The following is a 13,294-nucleotide window of genomic DNA, read 5'->3' on the forward strand; positions in this document are numbered from 1 at the left end:
CATTAGGTCTGAATGCAAGAGTCAGAGCAGTGGCAGTCAGACATTTCAAAAGGGTGAAAGAGAGAAATTCCCATAAGAGTGAAAGGGTGAGACAAAGATACTAAAGGCTGAGTGTAAAACAGAGAAAAAGACTTTAAGGGAGTGAGAGAGAGAAAAATAGATAACCCTGCAGATCCAAAGGGGCAAGCACAAGAGGTAGAGGGGAGAGGTGAAGGATCAAATTGAGGTTGGAAGACTCCCCTCCCCCCCTTCAAACAGCAACGGTAATCATAAAGAGATGTCAGCCCTAGACGCGCATGGTCAATTCTGCCAAGAGACCTGGAGTACTGTTTAACTTCGGAATATCCTTCCGTTCGACTGGGCTGACACGTTTGTGCGCAAACTGATGCAGCTAGGGTCCGGGGTTTAGCAAAACGTGAGATAAATTGGATGAGCCGGGAAGGCAAATAGTTGGTTCAAACTTGATCGGGTTTTCTGCTCGTTGGCCTGTCATACAATTTCCCTGCTCCAGGATTAAGATTCACCAGCAACTAGTCGAAAAGACGGAGGGGGTCTGGTGAGAAGAAGAGGGCTTTTCTAAATCTTTAATCATTAAGGGGAAAATACTGAACTTGTTTGAAATCTGAGCCTTAATAACTATTTAACAACGTGCTTTAAAACAATTGTTTCATATTTTAATGTCGGTGTATTTTAACTATATAGTAAATATTAGTGGCTTTGTTTCTGGACTGGCGTTACTCTTTAGATTTTAAAACTGGCTGACATTGGTAAATGTTTTGGGAAGCACTGACCCCGGCTCATCCGGCTAGAAAACATTCCAAATTCACACCACAAAATTTGACTACCTTTGTTACACTCCTTGCCCAAAATACTGCTTTATTGATCACTCTGGGTGAAGTTAAATGGGTATTTTCTTCCCCAGGCCAGTGTTTCCTCGCAACTTGCAATTGCTTTAATAAAAAAAAAGTAGCGTTGTAAGATAATGCAAAATGCAGATGACATGACGGGTACACGAGTTGTTCTTATAAGGTATTTCGATTCCGTTGCGGGTGACCTCCACATAACTTGTACAAACCGAGTGGGGGAGGGAAGGTGGTTTTGAATAATAGTTTACAGGGCGCACGACAGCTTGAAGTGAAACGCTTAAAAGTGGCTGCTTTTGTGTGGCAGCTAAATAGGTGGTCAGCTTGCATTTGTAAATATTGCACGTTCATTTGCCACGAAGCAGCCAGACAAAAGGGCTTCAGCAGCAAACACAATTTGTGAGCGCAGTCCGGCCTCTGCTGTCAAGTTCAAGAAAAGACAAACTGACTCGACACGACTCACTGTTTTAAGATCCTACAAACGTCGTCAACCGCGTCTGAACAGGAGGAACGAGGCCTCCTTTAAAGGCGCGACTAAATTTAGGTCCGACAACTCACCCCTTCGTTTTTGCTTCGAAGGAAGGGGACGTTGGAGACGGTGACAAGAGCTGGGACACTTGCTGATGTGCTGTGCTGCCCCGGCCTCAGGGACGTTATTAGCCGGGACCAGGGTGAACCTGTTGCTCTCGCGCTCTCGGTCCCGCCTCCCAGTCAACCGCCGTGACCGCTGCGCGCGCACGTGTTTCTCTTCACCCTCTCCCCCCCCCCCCTTCCTGCGTGCTCGCTCAAGGTTCAGGCCAAGTAGCTCATGAAGAAGGCCATCTAAATTTGAACATTCAGATATTGCCAATATCTATCTCCTGCCCAACATTAGTATTCTGCCAGAGGGGCTAACCTTTTAAATTTTTAGATATTTGTTTGCATTAGCAGCAAGGTATTTGAAGTGTGAATTAAACATGTAAGACCTACTTCAGTGCACTAGCAGCCACTGCTCAGTGTTGAGTCAATGAATATGCTCTTTATGTCACGTATCCTGTATTGACATCAATGTTTGTAAATTGAATAATTATAACAAATTTAACAAAAAAAATCGGTTTTATCTGTATCAATATTTTGGTTTCAAAGAACAAAGTATATATTGTGTAAAATTGGGCCATTGAAAAATATAGGTTACAGAACAGATTCAGATGCAGCAGCATCATAGGGCTGGTTTCTAGGACTGATAAATATTTTAAATAAGTTTTAATTTTAAAGATGTTAAACTGTCTTTCAGGTGGCACTCTTTCACAATAGTGAAAAAATCATTACAATTACCTGCGAAGGACTTGCTGAGAAGATGGAGGGTGGAGCTGGTCAGAGTTGATTGGAAGGGAAGATGATGGAGCAGCAAAGTTGGGAGCTTCTGGGGGTTGTTCAGGAGGCAAAGCAGAAGAAGAAACATTCTGCGGGGAGGACGAGGCAACATGGCTGACAAAGGAAGCCAGGGACAGCATGAAAGCAAAAAAGGTACAATTTGGGAAGTCTTTAAAAACCAGCAGATGATAATAACTATAAAAGCACAGGAGGAAGACAATAAAATATGAGGGTAAGCTGGCTAGTAGTACGAAAGATTGCATAAAGAAGTTTAAATGAATAAAAGAAAAAAGAGAGGCAAGAGTGGAGATTTGATTGCTGATAAATGAGTAACTTTATTTGTTGTTTCTACCATATACAGCTGATACAATAAAAATGAAACAGCATTCGACCAGGACCAAAGTGCTATGTGAACACAGATTACATGAGAGTACAGTCATACACAGGGCAGTATAAAGTGCATCGAAAAATGCAAGACAGCAGTAATTCCTGACAAGACCAGACAATAGGCACAGTGGTGGACAAATTGCAATGTAACAGTGAATGGTCAGTTATAATATGTCGTTTTAGCAGCAATTCAAAAAGTCGTCCGAAAATTGCAAATGGAATAGAGTGCGATCATAAAATTTTAAGGAGCCCGATGGCTTGGGGAAGAAACTATTGCACAGTCTGGCCGTGCGAGACCGAATGCTCCGGTATCTTCTACCAGATGGTAGGAGGGAGAAGAATTTAAATTAAGAATTTAATGCAGGGAAAAGAGACCCCAATGATCTTCTCAGCTTTCCTCACTATCTGTTGTCGGGTCTTATGATCCGAGATGGTGCAATTCCTGAACCAGCTGGAGAGTAGTAATGTGAAACAAAGAAAAGGCAGAGGAACTGAATAGGTACTTTGTTTTTGTCTTCATGGTAGAAGACACCAGTAGCATAGCAGAACTTTGAGACTCAGGTCAGAAGTGAGTGTAGTGGCCATCACTAAGGAAAAGATGCTGGGGGAGCTGAAAGATGGATAACTCACCTGGACCGGAGAGACAACAACCATGGGTTCTGAAATACAGTCAGTTCAGATATAACACAATATTTCTGGTCCTGTGCAATCTTGTGTTATAAGAAATTCGCATAATAGCTGTTCCATTTAAACTAATGGAGTCAGAATTGTGTTATAGTCGATGCAAGTAAGGAAAATTCACATTCTTACAAATAACTATCCTATCTACCTGTGACTCTACTTTCAAGTAACTATGAACCTGCATGCCAAGGTCTTTGTTCAGCAATGCTCCCCAGGACCTACCATTAAGTATATAAGTCCTGCTCTGATTTGCCTTTCCAAATTGCAGTACCTCACATTTATCTACATCCAGGTTCAGTTGGAAGGATGTCTGGCCTTGGAGGGCATCCAGAGGAGGTTTACAAGAATGATCCTGGTACTGAAGGTTTTGTCATATGAGGAGTGATTTAGGATTCTGGGTTTGTATTTCATGGAGTTTAGAAGGATGAGAGGGATCTCATTAAAATTTACAGAATACTGAAGGCCTGTGCACAGTTACAAAAATAGAAATTCCTGGAAAAGCTCAGGTCTAGCAGCATCTGTGGACAGAAATCAGAGTTCACACTTCAGGTCTAACAACTCTTCCTCAACTGTATACAATGGATGTGGAGTCATAGGAGGGACTTGGACCTAAGGACACAGCCTCAAAGTGAAGGGATGACCCTGTAGAATTGAGATGAGGACAAATTTCTTCAGCTAGAATGTGATGAATATGTAAAACTCATTGCAGCAGAAGGCTGAGTCCAAGTCATTGAGTGTGTTTAGGTCAGAGATAGATTAATTTGTTACTGGTAAGGGGATTAAGGGTTATTACCTAGGTTTGAATACAGTACTTCAAAGCCCTGTATTTGTGTTTGTCTACCCGTTGTTCAGAGAATTAACTATTTATACAATTTCTTTTTTTGTTCCTTTTGTAGTCTGGAGGCAAAAGTGGAAGGACTGTAATTCTGAAACTTTTTATTTCTTTATGTTTCTATTTTATTATGATTTTTGTATTTTTCAAATTTATTCCTCAGAATCTGTAATTAGTCACCTTTATACCTAATCTGGCATCATAAGTGGTGACTTGTAAACTTTTCACTGTCCTCATGTGAGTGCATGTGACAATAAAGCTAATTCTAATTCTGTGTCAGGTAGAAAACATAGTAATTGGTCAGACTCGTTTTTGAAGCCTTCCCGAGAGCTTCAGTGGATAAGGGAGGACTCTCTACTGGAGTCTACTCAATCTTACTTGATTCTTTCCCTGAGATCATTCAATTGCCTGGAATAAAATTCTTACAAGCAGTCCATTAAAGGTTTAGCACATTTATTTAAACATTTACTACAGTATCACAGTTACAGAGTAACAAGACACCAAGCCCTTGTCTATTTAGAGGTTCTAAAACCTCAGCAGAGTAGCGGTACCAGCATTTACCAACCTCTCAGACTACTCTGTAAATGGCACTCACAATCTTTAGTCTTCATAAAATTTTTGTCCACTAAACATGTCAACCAAACTCATGCTGATGAACATGATGCCGTTCCCGCGATCCTGCTGTCCTTGTGATGAACTTGTTAGCCTTTTGATCACATTTTATAGAATAGCAATGATGAAACTGCCCTTGTACTGACTCGAGTGATGACAAGTATTGATATCCTCTAAGATTTGGTCACATACTCATTACCTCATGTCCTTGTTTAAACCTGATTACTGACTGTTTGTTTTTTAACGTCTTAAACTCATTCCTCATTGTTTTTCACCTCACGTGCTTGTTCATTAAACTCTTTATTCAAACCCCTATTGTCTTTCCTCGTAGGTACTTGAAGTGATCTAGATTAGAGTGGTGCTAGGAAAGCACAGCAGGTCAGGCAGTATCCGAGCTCACTTAAAGTGATCTGTCAAAGGCTTTTGTTCCTCCTTAATAACTAATTGTTAAGTTCCATAACTGTCTAAATTTGTTCTTGTACAGAGCGGGACTTCCTGCTTTTCCCAGCAAAGTTATCTTACTTAACACTTTTTTTCCTTTTGCTTTATTCCTAACATTCTTTGGGCTCTTTAATTTTATGCTTTCCCTTCGTGTTCTTTCTCATCATGATCAGTATTTGAACATATTTGTCAAACTTCCACAGTATTAACAATCATGTAAAAGGGTATTCTTCAGGTGAATCAGAGTTGCCACCTGGTAAGGAGTATACAGATGTACTTCAGAATCCTGTTTGTGCTAATTTTTACATCTTCCCACCTTAAACTTCAATTTCTACAATAACAATGGAACTACCTGATCTAAGTCTGCAACATTGCATTTACACGCCCACCAATTCTTTTGATAGCACCCTAAATTAAGTAGGAATTTGTCAGAATATTGTTAATATGTGCTACAAATAGGGTGGAATGGTGGCTGAGTGTTTAGCACTGCTGCCTCACAGCACCAGGGACCCAGGTTCGGTCCCAGCCTCGGGCAACTGTCTGTGTGGAGTTTGCACACTCTCCACATGTCTGCGTGGAATTCCTCCCACAATCCAAAGATGTGCAGGTCAGGTGAATTGGCCATGCTAAATTTCCCATAGGGTTAGGTGCATTAGTTGGGAGTAAATATAGGGGAATGGATCTGAGCAGGTTACTCTTTGGAGGGTCGGTGTGGACTTGTTGGGCCAAAGGACCTGTTTCCATACTGTGGGGAATCTAATCTTAATATGCACCTGTTTTCCCTCTGACTCTGAGATGATACCAAACAGTCATAGAGTCATAGAGATGTACAGCATGGAAACAGACCCTTCGGTCCAACCCGTCCATGCCATCCAGATATCCCAACCCAATCTAGTCCCACCTGCCAGCACCCGGCCCATATCCCTCCAAACCCTTCTTCTTCAAATACCCATCCAAATGCCTCTTAAATGTTGCAATTGTCCTGTAAAAGCTGAAAATGTGTTGCTGGAAAAGCGCAGCAGGTCAGGCAGCATCCAAGGAACAGGAGAATCGATGTTTCGGGCATGAGCCCTTCTTCAGCAATGAGGAAGGTGTGCCAAGCAGGCTAAGATAAAAGATAGGGAGGAGGGACTTGGGGGAGGAGCGTTGGAAATGCTATAGGTGGAAGGAGGTAAAGGTGAGGGTGATAGGCCGGAGTGGGGTGGGGCGCGGAGAGGTCAGGAAGAAGATTACAGGTTAGGAAGGTGGTGCTGAGTTTGAGGGTTGGAACTGAGACAAGGTGGGGGGAGGGAAAATGAAGAAACTGGAGAAATCTGAGTTCATTCCTTGTGGTTGGAGGGTTTCTAGGCAGAAGATGAGGCACTCTTCCTCCAACCAACCACCCTGTGGCTCAACACTTCAACTCCCCCTCCCACTCCACCAAGGACATGCAGGTCCTTGGACTCCTCCATCACCAGACCATAGCAACACGACGGCTGGAAGAAGAGCGCCTCATCTTCCACCTAGAAACCCTCCAACCACAAGGGATGAATGCAGATTTCTCCAGTTTCCTAATTCCCCCCCCCCGCTTGTCTCAGTCCCAACCCTCGAACTCAGCACCACCTTCCTAACCTGTAATCTTCTTCCTGACCTCTCTGCGCCCCACCCCCACTCTGGCCTATCACCCTCACCTTTACCTCCTTCCACCTATAGCATTTCCAATGCTCCTCCCCCAAATCCCTCCTCCCTATCTTTTATCATAGCCTGCTTAGCACATCTTCCTCATTGCTGAAGAAGGGCTCATGCCCAAAACGTCGATTCTCCTGCTTCTTGGATGCTGCCTGACCTGCTGCGCTTTTCCAGCTCTGACCTCCAGCATCTGCAGTCCTTACTTTCTCCTAGAAGATATTGTCCTGTAAAACATTGGAATCCTGTGGCTCATTTAGAATTGTAAATATAAAAAAAAACCTTTGCCAAGCTGGTCTATAAAATGAGAAATCACACAATACTGGGTTGTGGTCTGACAAGTTTATGTGAAAGTGCAAACTTTCAGAGCCCCTGCTCTTTCCTCAACGGGGGCTCCAAATGCTTGCAGTTTCAAATAAACCTGATGGACTACAACCAGGTGTTATGTGATAATTGACTTTGTCCACCCCAATTTAACACTTTTGGTGCCTCCATATCATGTCTAAAAGATGCACCAATGTTGTTGCCAAATGGGCACTGATCCCAAACGCAGATTTATATTTGAGTAGCTGAAAATCTTAGTGTTAGAAATCTTCTCCATTTTCTAGTTTTTCAATTTTTAAAAAAGATTTTATCTCATTTCAGATAAATAACCATCCCTTAAGCTCCAGATGAAATATTCTAAATGTCCTCATTGTTTTTCTTTTCCCTGATGTCCGAAGGTATTATTTATTGCATTATTTATTCATATTCATTCAAGAAATTCAAACAGTTGGTGACACAGTGCTCAACTCTTTCTCCCCTCTAGAGATGTCTACAAAGTTAAAAGTCATACAACACCAGGTTATAATCTAATATAACCTGGTAAAAACGAGGTAAAACAATGACTGCAGATGCTGGAAACCAGATTCTGTATTAGTGGTGCTGGAAGAGCACAGCAGTTCAGGCAGCATCCAAGGAGCAGTGATTTCGCTGCTCCTTGGATGCTGCCTGAACTGCTGTGCTCTTCCAGCACCACTATTCCATAATGTAACCTGGTGTTGAGTGATTTTTAACTTTCTACATCTCCACATTACATGAATTAATGACTGTCAGTGATTTCATCCTTTCTTCTCTTGAACCTTGACAGATGGGCCGGAGTATATTCTCAGGGGTTTTACATGATTCTCAATGAGGAAGAAAGGGAGGCGAGGAACATTCATTCTGAAGAAGGGTTACTGGTCCCGAAACATTATCTCTGCTTGCTCTCCACAAATGCTGCCAGACCTGCTGAGTTTTTTTTACTGCAGTTCTTATTTTGGTTTTAGATTTCCAACGTCCGCAGTTCTGTTTTATTTTAAAGAACCATCATTGTTAGAGTATTGGTACCAAACTCTGTTCCTGTGAGAGCAGCAGCTGACTGTTTCCAGCAAAGTCTCAGTTCCTGAGCCTGGTGGGGCGCTCCTCGCAATGCGCATGCGCGCGGGAACGGGTGCACAGACAGTGCTTCCGGGTCAGCCGGATGTGTGGGGGTCACTAGTTCTTTGGAGATTGTTGTCCGGGTTCCCAGCGGATTCGGACGCCCTGTTTTCCCAGGACATGGGCGCAGAGAGTAGTGCGGCCAGGAGCTGCCGGCTGGAAGAGCCGTCGTTCACTCTGCCCGCCGGTCTGAGCGTCTATCGGGCGGTTTTGGAGGAAGAGCAGCCGGTGTCCGTGTTCATCTACCAGCGGGGGAACGAGGAGGCCGTCAACAAGGCAGCCAAGGTAGTGGAGGCCCCGGGGGAGGAGGGTGATGCTGCCCTGAGGGAAGGGGATGTGTGGGTAAGCATGTTTCTAGCCCTGCCCTGCCCTTCCCTTCCCTTCTCTTCCCCCAGACTTTGGGGGGAACCTGCCTTTGCCGTGAGAGTTTGGGGAGGGGGAACCTGTTACTGCTCCAAAATGGGGAGAGCGCTTAACTCGAAGACGGCCAAAGTAGACCATAAGATGATGAGGAGACTTCACGCCTCATCATGGGGGAGGACCTTAGAGATCAGCAAGGCCACTTATGTGTGGAGTCACAGGAGATGGATGAGATACTAAACGTGTGTTTACTGTGGAGAAGGTTATGGAAGCAAGAGAACTTGGGGAAATAAGTCACGTTGTTATATTCTTTTCTTGAGATTTCACACATGAGATGCAACTCGCACACACCAACTTCTGCAAACTTCTGCTAGGTGACCCGTCTCATACTCTTTGCAGGCGTGCGAAGTTGAGAGACCCCAACCAAAGAAAACACATCCCCTTTTCCAGGTCAGTTGGCAATGCTTACAGATACTCTGGCCACCCCCACCCCACAATGATGGAAGTGTCCTAATCCTGGGGAATCGTTATGCAGATGATTTTGTGACTCAGTGATTCCCCAACGCAATGTATGTGTGATGTGTCCTAGCTTCGGGGTGGCCCTACAAATGAGTTCTGGGTCTGCTTGTTCCTCAGACAATGTAGGTGTGATAGGCTTCAGCATTAGGGATGATCACGCAAACAAACCTGATTGGTTGGGGAATGGCTATGAAAGTATTTCTGAATGGAAGAGATTGAATGAGAGTTTAATTTGATAATAGTAGGGGGATAGTAGTAAATGACTGTCTAAATGGACTGGGTAATCAGCATTCCTGTATGAATATCATCCCCACCCACTTTCAGAATGTTCAGTCAGTGCAGCTTAACCATTTAATATTACATTAATGTCCAGAGAGATATTCAAATTTAATCTTTTAACATTACAGCGATATCTTGATTTGGAGATGCCAGTGTTGGAGTGTGGTGTACAAAGTTAAAAATCACATAACAGTTTATATTCTAATAAGTTCAGTTGGAAACAGCGTTCTGAAAGCTCGTGCTTCCAATTAAGCCTGTTGGACTATAACCTGGTGTTGTCTGATTTTTATCTTGAAAAGTGTAAATATTATAGAGGAGGTGGTGTTGGATATCTTAAATCCCTGGGAGCTGATCAGGTGTACCCTAGATCTTTGTCAGGCACTAGGGAAGTGAATGCTGGTCTCCTTGGTGAGATATTTGTATCATCAACAGCCACAGATAAGGTGCTGGAAGACCTGGAGGTTGGCTATCGTGGTGTCACTATTTAAGATAGCTAGTAAGGAAAAGCCAGGGAACTATAGACTGGTGAGCCTGACATCAGTGATGGGCAAGTTTTTGGAGGAGTTTCTAAGGGACAAAATTTACATGTGTTTGGAAAGGCAGGGTCTGATTAGGGACAGTCAACATAGCTTTGTGCATGAGAAATCATGTCTCACTAACTTTGTTGAATATTTGAAGAAATGACGAAGAAGATTGATGAAGGCTGGGTGGTTGACATGATCTACATGGACTTCAGTAAGGCCTTCGATTAAGATTCGGTATAGTAGACTGGGTAATAAGGTTAAATCACATGGAATATAGGGAAAATTAGCCATTTGGATACAGGACTGGCTGAAAGGTGGGAACTAGAGGGTGATGGTGGAGGGTTGCTTTTCTGACTAGAAGCCTGTGACCATTGCTGTGTTGCAAAGATTGATGCTGGGTCCACTGCATTTTGTTGGTTACATAAATGATTTGGATGTGACTGTAGGAGGTGTCGTTAGAAAGTTTGAAAATGCCACCAAAATTGGTGGTGTAGCGGACAGTGAAGAACATTGGCCCAGCTGGTTAAGGTCCCATTGCATTTTGAAGCAATGGGCTGAAGAGTGGCAGATGGAGTTTAATTTAGATAAAGTGAGGTGCTGAATTTTGGGAGGGCATGACTTAAAATTCCTGGAGAGCATTATCAAATAAAGAGGCCTTGGAATGCAGGTTCATAGTTTCTTGAATGTGGAGTTGCAGGTAGCCAGGATAGTGAAGAAGGCATTTGATACACTTGCCTTTATTGGTCAGTGTATTGAATATAAGAATTGGGAGGTCATGTTGTGGTTGTACAGCTCATTGGTTAGGCCACTTTTGGAATACTGCGTTCAGTTCTGGTCTCCTTGCTATAGGAAGGATATTGTGAAACTTGAAAGAGTTCAATAAAGATTTACAAGGATGTTGCCAGAGTTGGATGATTTGAGCTTTAGGGGGAGGCTGAATTGACTGGGGCTATTTTCTCTAGAGCGTTGAAAACTGAGGGGTGACCTTATAGAAGTTTATAAAATCATGAGGGGCATGGATAGGATGAATAGCCAAGATCTTTTTCCCAGCATGGGCAAGTCCAAAACTAGAGGGCCTAGCTTTAAGGTGAGAGGGGAATGATTTAAAAGGGACCTAAAGGGCAACTTTTTCATGCTGAGGGTGGTGCATGTATGGAATGTTCTGCAAGGAAGTGGTGGAAGCTGGTAAGATAACAACATTTGAAAAGCATCTGGATGGGTATACAAATAGGAAGGGTTTAGAGGGATATGGGCAAATGCTGGCAAATGGGACCAAATTAATTTAAGATATCTGGTCGGCATGGACAAGTTGGACTGAAGGATCTGTTTCTGTGTTGTACATATCTATGATTCTAGGCTTTTTCACTCTACTTCTCCAATACCATGATAAGAAGTGCATGGCGATAAGTGAGCTTTCAACTTGTGATAGATGCTTTATGACATTGTGGAAGTATTATTGCACCTGTCAAGCAGAGGTTGTTACTGTAAGTGACATGCTTTCTTAGGGATTGATGCCAGCCATTTTATGGCTGCATTCTGTTGGAGTTTCCTTCTTCCATGTTAGCTAAGAAAGGAAATTGGGGCTGGGAAAATCAGATGTGGAAGGGATCGTGATTAACCAGGAATCAGTTATTTCAATGAAATAGTCCAGGTTACGATTATAATTTGTCAACTTTTGGACTCTTTGAAACTGACCTCAACTGTAACTGATGGTTGTTATGTCATTATAGCCTTCCACCCAAGTTCTTTCATACCCAAATTTGTAGGTAGGGGTATGTCTGCCACTTTGCATTGTTAGGTCGGTGTGGACTTGTTGGGCCGAAGGGTCTGTTCCTACTCTGTAGGGAATCTAATCTAATCAATTGAAAGCAAATATTGTGTGTAGTGTTGTGTCCCGGATACCCTTGTTTAAACTGCAGAATAACTCAGCAAGGAAACGTTAGTATGAATGATCAAGGCAACACAATTTAAGTTTATTTGCTAAGTATCTGTCTTCATCTGTAAAGAGAAAAGGCAAGTTTGTATTTCAGATGCTAACTGATTTTGGTGTTCTTCTAACATTCTGTTTGTGTTTTGTTGTACAAAATTAAATCAGGAGATTTTTGCATCTGGTTTCATCAAAGAATGAGTGAGCATGCGCATTCATAACTGCAACATCTCAGCATTTTACAGAAAAATGAAATGTTTTGAATGCAGTCACTCTGATAATTAAGAAAACATGACAATTAATTTGTAAACAGCAAGGCCTCATAAACAGTGAGACAAGGATGATCTATTTTAGTGCTGTTTGTTGAGGAATAAATACTGACCGTGGCACTTTGGAGAATTCCCAATTGAACAACCACCTGCTCCATCGTCAACATGTAACTGAAAAGGAATATTAGAAATGGATGTAAAAAGAATAGATTCTGGAAATGTAAAGGTTTCAGTATTTGCAAGCATGTTAAGATTTAGAGTTAACATTTACAGTTTGACCTTTCAATGGAACAATGTTGATTAGCTTTGTGATGACCAGTTGTTTGCGCACAATTTTAGTTACAACAGTTTTGGTTTAGTCTTGATACAGTGATTATAGTCATGGAGGTGTTGAATTTAAGTAAATGGTGTCAGACTGGGAGGAAGTATCTAGTGTTTTCTTTAATGTGTGGAGGAAACTTTTTCAAGTTAGCAAAGCACTTCTTTCAATAGCAGTAAAACTAATATGCATTCAGAAGCCTGTGAATTCTGTCTGTTTGTAAGATACAACACTTAAATGCTCTGATAAAGGATATCTATTGAAGTTGTTTTGAGAGTTAAAAACGTAAATATCATCACCTGTATATTTCAGCATTTGAAAACTTTACGCCATCCATGCCTGTTGAGGTTCTTATCAAGCACAGTTGAAGTTGATGGAATCCACTTGGTTACTGAACGTGTGCAACCTCTGCATATGATCCTTGAAGATCTTTCAGCAGACGAGATCTGTGCAGGAATCTTTGATGTGCTCCAAGCACTGATCTTCCTGCATGACCGAGTAAGTACAAGGTTTGGAAGCAAGCAATTGTTAAATTTAGCTGAGATAAGCATCATTGTCTTGTTTGTGTAAAAGCTATATTCAAATTTTGTGATTATGTTTGGGAGATGAGTTGCACTTGTAAATCTGCCCCTTTCTATTTCCCATGGGAAGATTGAGTTTTCTCCTTGAACAGCTACAATCCTTGTGATGATGCTGCCAAACTTTGTTTCCATTTTTTTGACACAGCAATAGGGAAGGTATGATGATGGCGGTTCAAGTCCAGATAGTATGTGACTTTGAGGAAAAAAACTTGAAAGTGATGGGA

General features: G+C 42.3%; 2 protein-coding genes across 10 annotated transcripts in view; one reads left to right on the forward strand and one right to left on the reverse strand.

The window, feature by feature from the left end:
* The window catches only part of LOC132818719 (5'-AMP-activated protein kinase subunit beta-2-like), a 42,334-nt gene extending 40,776 nt beyond the window's left edge, over positions 1-1,558 (reverse strand). For both annotated transcript variants that reach the window (XM_060829759.1, XM_060829760.1), the window contains exon 1: positions 1,422-1,558. The gene's annotated coding sequence lies outside the window, so the exon portion shown is untranslated. The remainder of the gene's footprint in view (positions 1-1,421) is intronic.
* A 790-nt stretch (positions 1,559-2,348) lies between these two features.
* Positions 2,349-13,294, forward strand: part of scyl3 (SCY1-like, kinase-like 3) — a 39,135-nt gene continuing 28,189 nt past the window's right edge. For 4 of the 8 annotated variants that reach the window (XM_060830344.1, XM_060830345.1, XM_060830346.1 and 1 more), the window contains exons 1-2: positions 8,339-8,634; positions 12,802-12,987. In XM_060830344.1, coding sequence (XP_060686327.1) covers positions 8,413-8,634; positions 12,802-12,987 — 408 coding nt within the window. In that variant the 5' untranslated portion in view covers positions 8,339-8,412. Of the gene's footprint in view, positions 2,370-8,338; positions 8,635-12,801; positions 12,988-13,294 lie in introns of those variants that run through there. The other 4 variants (XM_060830348.1, XM_060830349.1, XM_060830350.1 and 1 more) reach the window with 2 other exon arrangements.

The sequence above is a fragment of the Hemiscyllium ocellatum genome, chromosome 9 (assembly GCF_020745735.1).
Source record: "Hemiscyllium ocellatum isolate sHemOce1 chromosome 9, sHemOce1.pat.X.cur, whole genome shotgun sequence".
NCBI lineage: Eukaryota > Metazoa > Chordata > Chondrichthyes > Orectolobiformes > Hemiscylliidae > Hemiscyllium > Hemiscyllium ocellatum.